The sequence below is a fragment of the Petaurus breviceps genome, unplaced genomic scaffold (assembly GCF_028583685.1).
Source record: "Petaurus breviceps papuanus isolate PSGF00001 unplaced genomic scaffold, PetGlider_PUasm1.0 175, whole genome shotgun sequence".
In the NCBI taxonomy this organism is placed as follows: Eukaryota; Metazoa; Chordata; class Mammalia; order Diprotodontia; family Petauridae; genus Petaurus; species Petaurus breviceps.
In genome coordinates this window covers 69470887-69487233 of record NW_027185764.1, presented here as the reverse complement: position 1 = coordinate 69487233, position 16347 = coordinate 69470887, and the positions used below count along the sequence as shown (strand labels likewise).

The following is a 16347-nucleotide window of genomic DNA, read 5'->3' as shown; positions in this document are numbered from 1 at the left end:
AACAACAGCACTGTCCTTCACCAGTGGACAGTATTCACTCTCTGTCTGCAGGACAGTCTCAGTAGCTCTGAACCAACAGAAAGGTTCCCAGACTCCTGCAACAACAGCACTGTCCTTCACCAGTGGACAGTATTCACTCTCTGTCTGCAGGACAGTCTCAGGAGCTCTTAACCAACAGCCAGGTTCCAGGACTTCTTCAACAACAGGACTGTCTTTCACCAGTGGACAAATCTGGCAAAACAACATCAAAACAGACAGACAAAGTACCAGCAAAACAGCCATGTCTCCTCAGTCCTTGGCAGCTCTGGGGGCAAGCCTCAAAAGTCCAGGGCAATTCAAAGTGGCCCTCCGCAATCCTCTCAGTCTCTGTCTACCTCCACGAGGGTGCTGCTTCCAAAAAAGTTCTTCTGCCTCTCTCCTGTGTCTCTCCAAATCTACGTAACCAGCTCCTCCCAGTCCAGCACTCTCTTTTCATGTCAACAAGTCCATCCCACAAGTGGGATTAACAAGCTCTGGGTTTTAACACAATCAAACCAAAAACCAAGCCAATACAGGGGAATCTTTAAATGCCATTACTATTACACCTTAAAAGAGATATTAGGGCACTGGTCATGGGGGGTAAACTAGTATTTATATTTTTCAAGGGTAGAAGTGGGAGTAGGAATTTCTTTTTTTTTTTTTAATTAGGAATTCCTTATCAGCTCTAACTAGTGGTCCAACAACATGGCCCACCATTATGTAGGAAATCTAATATTGGGTCACTCTTTTCCAACTTGATCACGTCACTGATTTTGACTCCTTAAAAAAACTAAAAATATGAAGTTTGTTACTTTTCAAAAACAACAAAATAATCTTTTTTCTCTCTTGAATATTTTCATATAAATCCCAAAACTTAACTCCCCTAAAGTTTTATATATCATTCAAAGGGAAGAGATCCACAGCACAAATATTTATTATCCAGGATAGGAGAAAGTTTCTTGGAACACCATAATCATCATCAGTAACAGCTTACATTTATATATCATTTTATGGTTAAAAAAGAGCTTTCATATATTACCTTGTTTGATTTTCATACTATATCCAGGACATAGGTAATACAAATGTCATCAACATTGTTTTAATGATGAGGGAACATAACACCTGTGACTTACTCTAGATCACATCTAGAAAGCAGTCAAATATAACAATATAACAGCAGTTGGAATATGGTCCTGCATAGAAGCACCATGATGTGGTTCAATGAGCCACAGATCTGGGTTCTGGTCATGGTTCTAGCACTAATTAGCCATATGGCCTCAGACAAATCATGTAAGACTCCTCATGTCCCCCGCCTTCCCCTTCCCCAGATATCTGAGATGAATGAACTGGATCATCTGTAAAATCTTTTCCAGTTTATGATTCTATGAGTCTATAAGGTTGCAAGGTGAATATGGCTTCTTATATACTACACATGGCTTCCACAAAAATATGTTGCATAATGGAAAGAATATCAGATTTAGAGTCAAAGGACCTGGGTTTGAATTTTGACTTTGCTACTTATCTGTGACCTTGGGAAAATCTTTTTTCTTCTCTGCTCCAGTTTCCTCATCAGTAAAACGAATAGATATGAACTAGATAATCTATTATCCTGTGAAATATTTTAAAAGAAATACTTTGATATTTCTGGCGGGAGAGCCCATATGGCAGAGTAAAGACAGGGACTCACTTGAGACTTCGCTCAAACCCCTCCAAATACCTACAAAAAATGACCCAAAACAAATTTTAGAGGAGTAGAACCCACAAAAAGACAGAGTGAAACAAATTTCCAGCCCAAGACAACCTAAAGGTTGACAGAAAAGGTCTATTGCACCGGGCTGGGAAAGGAACACAGGCCAGGGGGCAAGCAAGACATGGTCAAGCAAGACTGGGCCCCAGCGAACCTGCAGCAGGCTTCAGGGGACTGAATGAATCACAGGCAGCTGAGTATTTCCAGACTTCTCAACCCACAAATGCAAAAGACAACTTAGAAAGTCAGTAGGAAAAGTCTGTCAGACCTGGGTGAGGGAGGAGCATGGTCCAGTCCAGCCCTAGTATAGCCCCTGGGGTGGCAGATGCTTTTAGAACTCTCAGCTCAGAGACAGTAAAGGGATAGAACAACTGATCAGAAGAAGATTACAGGGGTCTCTTTGCTGGCACTAAGGCAAGATTCTGTTGCTTTGCCCATACCTGGATCTGCATGGCAGTCTTGGGGTGAGGAGGAGCACTGGCATAGCAGAGGTTGTGGCAGCAGTAGAGAGGGAACCCTCCTGACAATTCCAAGGCAAAAAACAGTGCTTGTGGTCACTCACACACCAGAGCACAGGCCAGGAGAGGAGTAAATACCTCTCTTTAGATCACACCACCTTAGAAGAACTGAAAACTTACAAGTCCCTAGAAGTATCTCTGAAAAGAGCTGCACAAAACCCCCTGACACTTGAGACAGTACACTCTCCACACTGGAAGTAGAGCCCTACCTTAACAAAGAGTTAAAAAGTAAAATAACTGGCTAGGGAAATGACCAAACGGGGGAAAAACTCAAGACTATGGAAATTTACTTTGGTAAACAAGGAAGATCAAATCACATACTCAGAAGAAGACAACAAAATCAAAACTCCTACATCCAAAGTCTCCAAGAAAATATGAATTGGTCTCAGGCCATGGAAGAGTTCAAAAAGGATTTTGAAAATCAAGTAAGAGAAGCAGAAGAAAAAATGGGAAGAGAAATGAGAGTGATGCAAGAAAATCATTAAAAATGAGTCAACAGCTTGCTAAAAGAGATCAAAAAAAAATACTGAAGAAAATAACACCTTAAAAAATAGACTAGACCAAATGGCAAAAGAGTTCCAAAAAGTCAATGAGGAGAATGCCTTAAAAAGCGGAATTGGACAAATGGAAAAGGAGGTCCAAAAGCTCACTGAAGAAAAGAATTCCTTAAAAATGAGAATGTAGCAAATGGAAGCTAATGATTCTATGAGAAATAAAGAAATTATAGAATCAAAGAATGAAAAAAGAGAATATAATGTGAAGTATCTCACTGGAAAAATAACTGACCTAGAAAACAGATCCAGGAGAGACAATTTTGAAATCCTTGGACTACCTGAAAAACATGATCAAAAAAAGATCCCAGACATCATTTTTCAAGAAATTATAATGGAAAACTGCCCTGATATCTAGGGTCAGAGAGTAAGATAGAAATTCAAAGAAGCCATGATCACCTCCTGAAAGAAATCCCAAAAGGAAAATTCCCAGGAATATTACAGCCAAATTCTGGAGTTCCCAGGTCAAGGAGAAAATATTGCAAACAGCTAGAAAGAAACAATTTGAGTTTTGTGGAAACACAATTAGGATAACACAAGATTTAACAGTTTCTACATTAAGGACGGGAGGGCTTGGAATATGATATTCTAGAGGGGCTAGGATTAAAACCAAGAATCACCAGCCCAGGAAAACTGAGTGTAATCTATGAGGGGCAAAAATTAACACAGTCAATGACATAGAGTAATTTAATGTATTCCTGAGAAAAAACCAGAACTAAATAGAAAAACTGACTTTCAAATACAAGACTCATGAGAAGCATGAAAAGGTAAACAGGAAAGAGAAATCATAAGGGACTTATAAAAGTTGAACTGTTTACATCCTCCCCCAAAAAAAGAAAAAATATTTTTAATATGTTGCATAATGCTATGTTCAGTCTTCTATTATTTTTTCAGGAGTTTGCACTGGAATGTAACAAACCTTACCTGAAGTACTAGTAGGGAGCAATCCATCTATTGTATGTTAAGTTTTAAAATTATATTTTTACAAGCATTTATTGCCTGTTTCCCTCCCAACTGAACAATAAAAAAATGAAAAAGAAAACATTCATAACAAATACATATTGCCGATCAAAACAAATTCCTACAGTGGTCATGTCCAAAAATATGTCTCCTTCTACATTTTAAATTATGGTGAATTCTTTCATCTCAACAGGGTGTAGTAATCATACAACACTAGAGCTATAATTTACAAAATAAGACCCCATTGCGTGAAAGAGTTAATTCATTACCTAGGAAAAGACAATTTATTCATGCTATGATAGAAATTCGGTTCAATTTTTTAAAATTAAGCCATGTTAAGCTTCTCTCACATTAGTCCTTATATTTTACAATCAATTATTTCCATGCCTTTGATCTAGACCACTTCTTTTTTCAAATGAGCATCTGTTCTTTTTCCCTAAAATCATAAAAATCCTTTGTCAGTTGTCTATTTTTTTTTGACTATCAAGACTCAAAGTCTCTATTGCAAGCACAGGCTTTTATGTGTATAATATGTATGATTTTCAAGTATGCTTCAGTTGCACTGGGGAGAAAGCAATCATGACCACTTTTTAATTTAAAGAGAGAAAGTGAACTTCAAAACATCTGGTGGGAAAAAAACCTAACCAGGATGCAAGATGATATTTTCATGTTCATAAAGAAAAGAACTCATTTGATTTACAACACAAAAATAGGCTTCCCTTTAATTTGTCAAATAATACATCCCTCACCCCCATCTCCCGGCCCAGGTGCATTTTTCACAATTACATTCTCTTTTGTAGAATAAGCATTATTATCTATACGAATGCTACTTTTAACTTATATATAGAAAAAAACAGTCTATGTTCTTCTTTATTAAGGTTTGCATTAAAAAATGAAAAGAAGTATATATTGCAGGGAGGGGAAAGCATACATTTAAAAATCTAAACACCAGGGACTCAAGTGAAGGATAACAAATCAATTTTTGGAATAATAAAAATACAGATCAGACAAAAATGGGGAACTTTATATATCTCCTTCCATGTTCAAGATATATAAGCATATATAGACTTTTTATATATCTGAGGGCCTAAATAATCTATTTTCTGGAGTTAAAAGCTGAGAAGAGATTCCTTCTCCCTTTGTTTTCTCCTTCTCAAAGACTGAACTCCCAAGCCAACTGATAGTGCAACTGCCAAAAGTGTACAATGCATATTTCAAAGCTGGTGTAAATATATGTTCCTTTGCAGCAGAGAAACCACATGTATAGATGGTTAAAGTACTGATATACCCTTTAGAAGGGCTAGACATCTGTAACGTGTACCAAGGCAGGTATACAAGCCCATGTCCCTCCAGGCACAAAACAAAGGGCCATTCTTTGGTAAAGGAAGACAGGTAAAGGAAGGGAGGGTGTGCAGCTTTTCCTAACATGGAACCCTATGGAGAAGATACCTCTTGAATTCAGTAATATTGCTAGGGTGACTCCCATGTAAGTATGGATAATTTTAAGTTAAATTTGTTATAATAAACTCCAAAGTTAAATCTAAATCTAATGAAACCCGAAGTCTAAATCTAGTGAGTAATCTATTGGCCTTTCCTAGCCATTTTAGAGACGGAGTGTGGTATAGCAAAAAAAAGCATTGGGTTTAGCATCAAAATTGATACGCTGTTTGCTCATCTTCTGCCACTTATTAACTATATAATTTGAGCAAGTCATTTCACTTCTCTCAGTCCCACTTATTATGGAAAGCAAGAACTTGAGGAAAATAAAAACTAACTTGTTTGAGTACAGCAAAAGGTATTGTCATTCATCATACAGATGTCAACAAGTAGTGCAGCAGCACTCCCTAAACTGGCACCCACTCAGGATTTCTTCAATATTAGACACAATAGCTGGAATAGGAAATGATTGCTCCCAGTAATTTAATTTCCTTTTAAAGAAAAAATTTCCCCCCTTCCTTTATGGAGGTGGGAGACTGTAAGTGTGTAACACAGCATATATGATTTGACTCAGTGCATATGCTGGTTAGCTTTCCCCTCTTCCTTTTTCATTCTTTATAACAAGCAACGACTTGCTGAGCAGAAAAAGGGTATAGAAATGGATTAAAAAATGAAGATGATGGAAGAAACAAAGAATAATAGTAGAAGAGAAAGAAATTTTTTTTTTGCCTTTTTGGAGGGCAATTGGGGTTAACTTGCCCAAGGTTACACGGCTAGTTTTTTTTGTGTAGGTGTTAAGTGTCTAAGGCCAGAACCGAACTTAGGTCCTCCTGACTCTGAGGCAGCACTTTATTCACTGGGCCACCTAGCTGCCCCGAAAGAATTTTTTAAATAAGAATTAGTGATATAGTATTCTCCCAAATACTGAATCATTTTCTCAGCCAAAGATAAAAGAGGAACCCACACTGACATCTCTGTACTGTTGTGCTGTCAAGATAAGGAATTTCATATTTTTAAATTTAAAAAATTTTTCTCTCTAGATATACTAGAGTTATCACTAAGATGGACACTCTAGATATACTAGAGTTATCACTAAGATGGACAAAGCAATCTATGATCCCATAGTTTAGATGCAGCTAGAGATGAGAATATAGCTGAAGGCATGGTGCTAATGGACTTGACCCACCATGACAGTTTTTCACAGAGACAAAAAAAATAGCTTCTCCCCAATGACCATGTGCACTTTTAATTCCAAATATCAGGTATAGTCAAAATTTGAACTCATCACTGTTAAGTGACATCACCACTAATAGAAACACAATTTAAGCTCATATATACTACATTAATTCAATGCTGTATTTGTGAACTGGTTCAGACATTCTGAAAAGGCAATTTGGAAATATGCCCCAAAAGTTATTAAGCATGCAAGCCCTTTGACCCAGCAATAACACCATTAGGGTTATACCTCAAAGAAATCAAAATGTATCTTCAGAGTCTCTGAAACAACAGTAAGGCCCTATTGTTGGTCAGTAACTGCTCTTTTTGCTGACAGATTCTAGTTAACTGAATTTAGGCCTCTTCCTAATTGGGCTCAAAATTTTTACTGGAACCACAAAGTTGAAACTGTTGCAAAATGACAACAGTTTGAGCTATCTATGGCTGAAATTCTGCAGTAACAAATGAACTAAATGGAGTTCAACCAGTCAATGTGTCAAGCTGGCTTCTTTTTTTTTTGCTTTTTGGAGGGCAACTTGGGTTAAGTGACTTACCCAAAGTCACACAGCTAGTAAGCAAGCTGACTTCTTTACCACTGTTTCAATTTCTTTCTGGACAATACTCCTGGCAATGCCACATGCTAAACTAAACGTCTAACCATAAAACAAAGTTTCCAGTGTGAAGGCTTTGCATTGTGACAGCCTCATCCCAGGCACTGAAGCCAAATTTACCACAACGCAAATAACAAATTATATTAGGAGTCTTATAACATTGAGGGGTCAAAGTAGAAGTCATGTGTCAACCTAAAGAAAGGGAATATTATTATACTATTTATACATTTATAATATACTATTATACATTTACACATCAGTGACTTGCTGATGACAAGTACTATCAATGTCAATAGCTGAATAAAAGATACAGAGTTCAATTTAAACAAAATACATATGTTGATCAAAAGGCCAATATGCAAGACAAATGAACAACATGTAGGTCTTACGAACACGCTTCAGGTATAATTTTCATGTTAAAGATTTTGTAAATCTATTAGTGTGGTCAGTCCTATCATGCAAATACATACTCTATAAACACAAACGCCATCAGCAGAGACACTTTCAAAATAGAAAAGATCATGAGTGATATGCACAATTAAGTCAAATCTATGTGCTAACAAAGCAGTTGCTTGGCAAATTTAATTAATTAGTAATTCTCAAATTATTTATATTTGATTTTGCAATGTATTTCCCTCCTCACTCATCATCAGACTGACCTTCCCAGTTAGGTTTTGCTTTGCTTATCTGCATTCCTTAAGCATGTGTTGTTCAATTTAGTGGCAGGGCAAAATGGCTAAAATTGCAACAGGTGGCCAGAAGCAAAGAGATTAAGATTGACAATTTGATGCTAATAATCCCCAAAGTCATCCATGTATATACAGATCGATCTAAAGCTTACTATAACTAGAAATTTGACTCAGAAGCCCAGAGACCTTTGATATGCTGATGGAAAGTTCCTTTGGAATAAGAAAGAACAGCTTCAATCAACCTCATCAGATCTATGGAAGAAACTTTTCCATTCATTCTTGGCATAATGTTTAAGTTTTCATTAGATCGTACAGGTGACAGAAATGAGTAGATTTGACACAGTACTATTAATCAGGTTTAAAAATAGTGCAATTAAAACATTTCCTCCAAGAAAATACCCAGAGATTTTGACCATCTCTCCTCTCCCCACTTACGTAAGATAGGTTCCTCTGGTGTTGACACTCATCATCAAATCTACTCTCTTTGTAGGTGTTTCCAATGTGTTGGTTAAGCTGATGGCACTAGCGTTGTTTACCAAAACGTCAATTCCTATTTTTTAAAAAAAAACATCTCATTTTAATGCTTTAAACTCCATCTTCGAGTAAGATGAAATCTTACTACTAACTCTACACCTAACTGGACCACTAGTCACATGAGTTCAAGTTAACATGAGCACACATATGTGACTGCTGCTCTGACTTACAGAGGACACTACATATTGAAATAGTAAGGTTAAGCTATTGTCTATTAGCTAAACTAAAGCTACACTGAAATGATTTTCAGTGGAACAAAACCAAAAAAGGTTCTAGGCCTAGTTTTTCCTTTGACCTTCTCTTACTTTCTGGGCCTCCTCCTCTTCCCCACTGATCCCCAAACACACTTCCAAGTTTATGGTATCTTCATGCTGCCTTCTTGGTATCCAGAGATCCCCATACCCAATACAGGCATCCACCCTCTGCCCAAGGGTATAATGCTACTCTCCCTCTTGAGTTACCAGTTCTAAATAGAGGGCTTACTTTCTAGCTGATGTTACAGGCTGGAATGTTGAAGTTTTTATTTTCACTTTTGGGTCTCATATTCTGAAAGGAGATAGCTGCTTCCCTGCAGGGGGCAAAACTATACCACAAAGACTGGTACACAGGCCCAACCATAGACAAAATTATGAAGTACACTGAAATATTGCAAGCTTCTACCACTTATTTTGTATCCCTCTCTCATCAGGTCCTCTTTAATTTGGAAAACAGGCTTTAAATGGAGTTATTAATTCTTTTTTTTTTTGGCCCTAGGTACATATTTCGAAGTTACCATGTTCTAAGGAAATTTACTTCCTATATAAACAGGATTTGCGTGTGTTAATCTTTATTGTTCTAGAGAACCCAATTTAATTTTCAAATGGAGAATTTTTATTTTTGATCAGTGGTATAATTAGGAATATTCCATCTCAGATTAGTTTTTGAAACTTTAGTTCAGTTCCCTGGGCATTCCCACTACTAACTCATGGAAAGGGCACTAAAGCAACTGTCTAAATGGGCAGCACAGAACCTGTGGGAAGAGTCTTACATTTGAGGCATGCTCCATATTTGCTCTTCCCTAACCTCCAAAGTTGTGTCTCTCCTTGTCATCATTGCTTCTACCAAATAACTACTGAGCACCTCATTTGTGCAAGGCCCCCATTAAGTTTTGTGGGAGAGTAAAAAAATAGTATGGGACATGGTTCCCTACCTTCTGGAGCTTATAATATAGTCGAGAGACAAAGACATAAGTACATCCAAAAAAAAAAAACCAACCCAACTAAACATAATGCAGCACAAAATAAGATCCAAGTAAGTGCTATAGGAATTTGAAATGGTATGCCAAAAATGGTGTGTGTTGTATGTTTTGGGGTTAGGGCAGTTTGGTGGCACAGTGTAGAGTGCCATGTCTAGAATAAAGAAGATTCATCTTCCTGAGTTTAAATCTGACCTCAGATTCTTAGTAGCTGTGTGACTAAAGGAAAGTCACTTAATTCTGCTTGCCTCAGATTCCTCATTTGTAAAATGAACTGGAGAAGGAAATGGCAAACCCCTCAGTATCTTTACTAAGAAAACAGGGTCATGAAGAGTTGGATATGTCTGAAATGACTAAACCACAATAACAGGAGAAATGGTGTTAGATTTAAGAGTCAGAGTCTTTCACTGGACAAGTTTATCACCTTACAGCTTTATTTCCTCGTGTATGAATATATGTATGCATAATGTATGAATAATAATTTCAACTGCGCATTTCAGGCATCCCTGTGAAGAAAGCTTTTTATAAATGAGTTATTATTATTAAGAAAGCTCTCTTATAAATATTAGTAATTATTATTGTAAATAAAGCTGTGTAAATATTAGTTATTATTATTAATATTTAGAAAAGTGAAGGTGAAAAACTAATTCTGTCAGTGATGATCACAGAAGTGGTGGGATTTAAGCCTTGAAAAACAGATAAGATTTTAATACATAGAGAAGAAAGAAAGGTATTTCAGGCAAGCAGAAAGGCACAGAGGTAAGAAAGGAAGGTTTGTTTTGGGACTAAGGAGGAAACCAGTTTCAAAAAGCAGAGGGTCTGTGTAGGAAAGGAGGTAAAGGCTGGACTGTAGAGATCTCTGAATGCCAACTTAAGGAGTTTGAAATTTAACCTGTGTGCAGCAGGGTACAACTGAAGGTTTCTGAAGCAGTACTGTAAGTGGGAAAAGCTATACCTAACACTAGAGATGGTACAAAATTTCTAATTTAAAAAGCCCTATGAATCAATGATTCCTGATGAAACTGTTCTAACTCTAGCTACATCCCTGTGTTTAGCCAACATTTAACAAGTAATTAAGAAATTACCCCCAAACTTCTGTACAGCTTTCTCTACTGCATCACTGATTTGCTGTTCATCTCTCACATCAACAACACATGGTAAGGCCTTTCCTCCAACAGCTTCAACTAGAAAGGAAAAACAAGAAAAGTATTCATATTTTTTCCTTAGAAAAAAAAAAAGAGATATAGTCAAGTTGACTTTATAATTTTACTAGTGACCTCATCTTACAATAGGATTATCCTAGGAGGATTAGCAGTAAAAGCCAATTCTACTTTAAGGATAACTGAGAAGTCAGTTAAATTTTAGAATAAATTACTTCATTCTTCAACTGACTAATATCTTGGAAAGAGTTTACAACTGAAAAAAATTCAGGACTCCATCTTTAAGTAGATGGGATCATGACCTTTATTCAATTATACTTTTTATTGATAGCTTTTGTTACATATTATCTTTATTTCTAAATAAAATCCTACCTCTTCCCCACCCAGAGAGCTATCCCTTCTAACAAACAACTTAAAAAAAAAAGCAGTTCAACAAAACTGCTGAACATGAATGGAATTGTGTTTCACATCAATGATATCTGCAAAGGAAAGGGAGGGAAGTTTGTATTCTCTTAATCTCATCTTAGGATCAACCTTGTTCATTATAATTACATAATAGCAGATAGATTTTTAAAGCACTTTTCAAATGTTATGGAAATACAGGATGGTAACAATGGAAAGCATAATGGAGCAGGGTTCAAGGCATAACTCCAGCCCTTATTATATATGTAAATCACTTAAACTCTCTAAGCATAACATTTTTCTGATCTGCCAAATGGGGCTACCTACTTGACTATGAGGAAAATGACTTGATTTTCTAAACCTAAGTCAGCACATAAATACAATTATTTATTTCTACAGAAGGCTTTGATTAAATTTTCAAGATGATGCTTCCCAGCTCATTTTTTAAATACATTACAGCAAAAGGCCACTGCCATAATAAAACTTACTTTCTTCAGCAGCAGTATAGATGGTGCCTGGAAGTTTAGGATGGGCCTGGGTGGTCTTTGCAGCAATAACAATATTTGCCCCATCTTTTGCAGCTTTCAATGCAATTGCTTTGCCAATGCCACGGCTTGCACCCGTGATAAAGAGAGTACATCCTGCTAATTTTCTAAAACAGGAGAAAAACATTAGTTAATATAAGGAATTTAGTTATGCATGTTACAACTTAAATGAGAGCATACACTAAACTGCAAGCTAATTCTGAGATTTTAGGTGAATAACCCTTAAAAAGAAATTTTTCAATTTTTCACTGAAATTAAAAATCCATGAAGATGGGGCAGTTAGGTAGCACAGTAAATAGAGCATCAGACCTGGAATCAGGAGGACATGCACTCAAATCCAGCCTCACACACTTAACACTTACTAGCTTGTGTGACCTTGGACAAGTCACTTAACCCCAACTGCCTTGCCCTCCCCCCTCCAAAAAAATCAATGAAGCTAATAAAAGAAAAAAGTACCTGTTACATAACAGGTGCTTACTGAATGCTTGTGGACTAAGTGATAATGGGCCTAACACTTCCTAATATGTTTTAAAAAAAAATTAAGTCAATAAATTTTAACTAAATGAAAGCAGAGTTTTGTTTATTTTTATTTTCTTTTTTTTCCATCTTTTTGGAGGAGGGAGGGCAGGGCAACTGGGATTAAGTGACTTGCCCAAGGTTATATAACTAGTAAGTGTTAAGTGACTGAGAAATCAGGTCCTCCTGACTCCAGGATCATGCTCTATTCACTGCACCACCTAGCTGCCCCTGTTTATATTTTCTTAAAGTCTAACTTCAAAGTGTTATTACTTTAACCTATGAATTAACATTCTGTCTTCACTTGGGTACATTCTGTCTGCCAAATAACAGTTGCTTAGATAACAATTGCTTCTTATTGTGATTCTTAGCTCACTTATGAGAAACAGCCATTTATTGGAATGTCTACATTGTAAAACTATTAAACTGTTTCTACCCTGTAAAAAACACAAGAATTAGAGGTGGCCAGGTGGCTCAGCGAGTAAGAGCACCAGCTCCAGTGTCGGGATGACCTGGGGATCAAATCTGGGCTCAGATACTTAGCACCACACCCAGAAATAACTGGCCGTGTAACCTTGAGCAAGTTACTTAACCCCGATTGCTTAAAAAAAAAAACACACACAAAAAAACCCGCAAGAATTCTGAATTATTCTATGTAGAATGTAAAAGCAGCTCAGTGGTTCATCAAAGGAGTTTCAGCACAAAATTTCTAGAACTGGTTCTTGTGCCTAATTAGCCTCCTCCATAATTTCTTCAACTCAAAATTCTAAATTTTCCTGTCCTCAGAGGAGTGAAACATCTGATCTAGAGTTCAATGATGTGCATAAGTGCAATAAAAGTACTAGATTGCCTTTTTAAAAGGGAAAGCATAAACACTTGTCTAGCTACTAAAACTTTAAATATTTCAAAAGTCATTAGTAGTCCTAAAAATGAAAATATGAATTAAAAGTTAGCAATCTAACAAGAGAGACAGCCTCATATAGTTGGTTGGTGAGGAATCAGCCTTTAACATCAGGAAGACCTGAGTTTAAGTACTACTCCTGAAACATACTAGTTAGTGAGCATGAGCAAAGTCTCAAACTTTCAGTGCTCCAGGACCCACACCATAAATTGCAGACAAGTTGTGGTATTACCAATTTTCACAAATGAAATTTCCATATGATTCGTTACCTTGCACTAATGAAATCACAGGTCTTAACCAAATAAGAAGTTGAAAGCATACAGAAGTATTCCAGGTTGTTATAGTCTACAAACCTAATAAACTAATTAGTCTACATAACTAATAAACTTTTCCCATGTTCCAAGAGGAGTTAGTAATTATCAATACAGGCAGAAAGTTATTAAAACTTCAAGCTAAAAAACAAGGATGTTTGTGGAACTTGGTTAAGATATTAAAAACTCAATCAGAGCTAGATGTTTACAAGGCATCTCAATTCCATTATTTTAACAATAACACAAGCACTTCAAACTTTAGCTCAGGGCATAATATCTAAAACTTAAATGTTTTATAATACATAATTTTAAAAAATAATTAAGAAAAAAATTTTTTTAATTATTCAAGAAATGAATAATTTAAACTAGTAGGTTGAACTAGATGACCACTGAAGCCTTTTCCAAATCTGACATTCTGGAATAGTGGGAGAAACAAGTTCTGACGAAATACAGATCATAATGAACAATGTATGGGTGTGCATAGTGGTGGTTATGGTAACCTTTCACCTAAATAAAGACCTCACAAAAGCTTTCCTAAGGGGGAGGGGAAGCAAAGTAGCTATGTAGCCAAGATCACCAAGAATACTGACATGAAGGTCTTGACAGCCCCCCAAACGGGAGAAGACCCCCAAAACATAGAGAGGGATGTCCCTGGAAATGTCTCTTTAAAAAAAATTTGCTCGGGCGGCTAGTTGGCTCAGTGAATGGAGCACCAGCCCTGGAGTCAGGAGGAGTCAGTCTCAGACACTTCAGACACTTCACACATACATACAAACACACACGCCTGGTGACCTTGGGCAAGTCACTTAAACCCCAACTGCCCTGCCTTCCCCCCTCCAAAAACAAGTTTGTTCTTTGAGTTGGAATTTAAACTCTCTATTACTTTGAGTGGAATTTTCAAGCAACACTTAATGCCCCCGATTCCCCTTTCATTCCTGTCAAGCCCTTTGGCAAAGAAGTTAGGCTCCTTGATTTCCTGAGAGTACTCCTCAAATTAACTTTAAAAGTGACTTCAGTTTAGAGTTCGGGGCAAAGAAAAAGTTGTACACAGGATCCCCCTTTGGAGAAGAGGATATACAAAAATGCATTAAAGTGGGGATTTTTGCGGTAAAAGTCACTTTTTTGGGGGGGCCAGAATATGAAAAAGTTACTCGGGTCGGATAAAAGACATTCCAGAAAAGGAAAGTGACCAAGGTCACTCCCCTCCCCCACTACAGTGTGGGGGTGGGACAAGGGACTGTAAAAGTCATTCTCATTTGAGGGGGCTAGTAAAGTCACTCCTGTTCGGGGGGAGAGGGGCTTGTAAAAAGACCCGTTTTGGATGTGGAGCGGCCTTTGTAAAAAGACGGACACGGAACGATTTAAAAGAGTCTCTCCTGAGTGAGGGAAAGTGCTTGTAAAAAGATAAACCCGCTTTGGAGGGAGGGGGCCGTCACTTCAGAGGGAGCTGGGGCTTGGTAAAAAGTCACCCCCGCATTAGGGGGAAAGGGCTTGACAGGGAGGATGAGTGTATTTGTGAAAAGGCCCTCTTTGGAGGGGAAGGGGACAAGGGGTGTGTGTGTGTGTGTGTGTGTGTGTGTGTGTGTGTGAATGAGGGGATGGTCTGGAGCGTTGGGGGTCGGGGTGTCTGGGGGGTGTTCAGGCCAGGGGTGTGTCTGCTGAGTGTGTGTGTCTGGGGTCTGGCTGGTTCCACCTGTGTGTCTCCGTGTGTATCGTGTATGTGTTGTGTCTCCGTATGTTGTGTCTGTGTGTATCGTGTATCTTGTGTTGTGTGCTGTGAATCCCTGGGTTGTGTCCGTGTGTGCCGCGCGTCTCCGGGTTCCGTCCGAGTCGAGGCCGGGTTGTGAAGGGGCGGCCGGCTCCCCCCACCCCTCGCGCGGCCCCTTACCCGGTGTTGGGCAACATGCTTCCTGTGGGACTGGCGTGCGGCGCAGGGCAGTGGGGGGCCGATGGAGGGCTCCTGGAGAGCAGCGGCAGCAGGCGCAGGTTCTCTAGCTCAGGCGGAAGTGGCGGCAACAGAGAAGCCGCAGCGGCAGCGGCTTCGGCGGCGGCGGCGGCGACCAGAAAAGGGCAAGGAAGGAGTTGAGCTCCCGAGCTCGGTATGAGTGGAGCTCGACTTGGGGGCCCCGGGGTTAAGAGTGACAGGAGACAAACTTGGGGAGGGTGGAGATGAAGGGTGTGACCTTTAAGGATAAGTCCCGCGGCCGCCTTTCCCTGTACAAAGGTCACAAGACTCGCAGAGCCTGGATGATGATGTTAAATCTGCTGCAGCAGCGGGAGCAGCGCGCTCCCGCCGCGCGCCACCCCACTGGGCCCAGGCTCGCGCTCCCTGGCCAGGGGGAGGAGCATGCGTCAATCCGTCCCCCAGCGGTCTAAGGCTGGCTCTGGGCCTTGCGCCCGGCCGGCCCAGCCAGCCCGTTAGCGCGCACGCCTCGCGAGGCAGCCCCCGTCCTCTCTGGCCCCGCCCCTGCTCGCGCTGGTACTTAGCGGACAATCGGTTTCCCTGTTGACATCCGCGTTCCAGACGCGCAGGCCCTCTCGCGCCAGCCCGCGCGACCTCAGGCGCCAGAATCCCCAGCGCCTGGCGTGCCACACCCCCAGCCCCTTCTCTTAGCTGCGCCTCTCGCTTCAGGCTCTGCCTTTTCCTCCCAGTTTTCCCTCGAGACAGAGGACAGAAAAGGAAGGGCTAGTACAGGTCAAGGTCATGGTAGACCACCACACTAGGTTGGGGTAGAGTGGGAAAAGAAGAAAGGAAGAGTGAGGAGACAGGGCGAGAGACCTGGGAAAGGTTGTGTCGAGTAAGGGGTACCACACTTAGACGTTTGCCTTCAGCTCCTGGTGCTGCGCCTCGTTGCCTCTTCTATACAAAGGAGAGAATCTTAACCCACAATTTGTGGATTTTAAAAATATTTATATTTCTAATGATACATTTCAATATAATTGGTTCCTTTGTAAACCTGTGTATTTCGTTTTAGGCACAGTCTGAGAAGGGGTCCAT

The 16347-nt window shown here is 39.3% G+C and overlaps 1 protein-coding gene across 2 annotated transcripts in view; it reads right to left on the bottom strand.

The window, feature by feature from the left end:
- The window catches only part of HSDL2 (hydroxysteroid dehydrogenase like 2), a 44748-nt gene extending 29062 nt beyond the window's left edge, over positions 1-15686 (bottom strand). Inside the window, exons 1-4 of one of the 2 annotated variants that reach the window (XM_069085330.1) lie at positions 15238-15686; positions 11565-11728; positions 10600-10698; positions 8182-8296 (exon numbers count right to left, since the gene is read on the bottom strand). In XM_069085330.1, coding sequence (XP_068941431.1) covers positions 8182-8296; positions 10600-10698; positions 11565-11728; positions 15238-15254 — 395 coding nt within the window. In that variant the 5' untranslated portion in view covers positions 15255-15686. The remainder of the gene's footprint in view (positions 1-8181; positions 8297-10599; positions 10699-11564; positions 11729-15237) is intronic. The other variant, XM_069085331.1, reaches the window with a different exon arrangement.
- Positions 15687-16347: the final 661 nt, after the last annotated feature.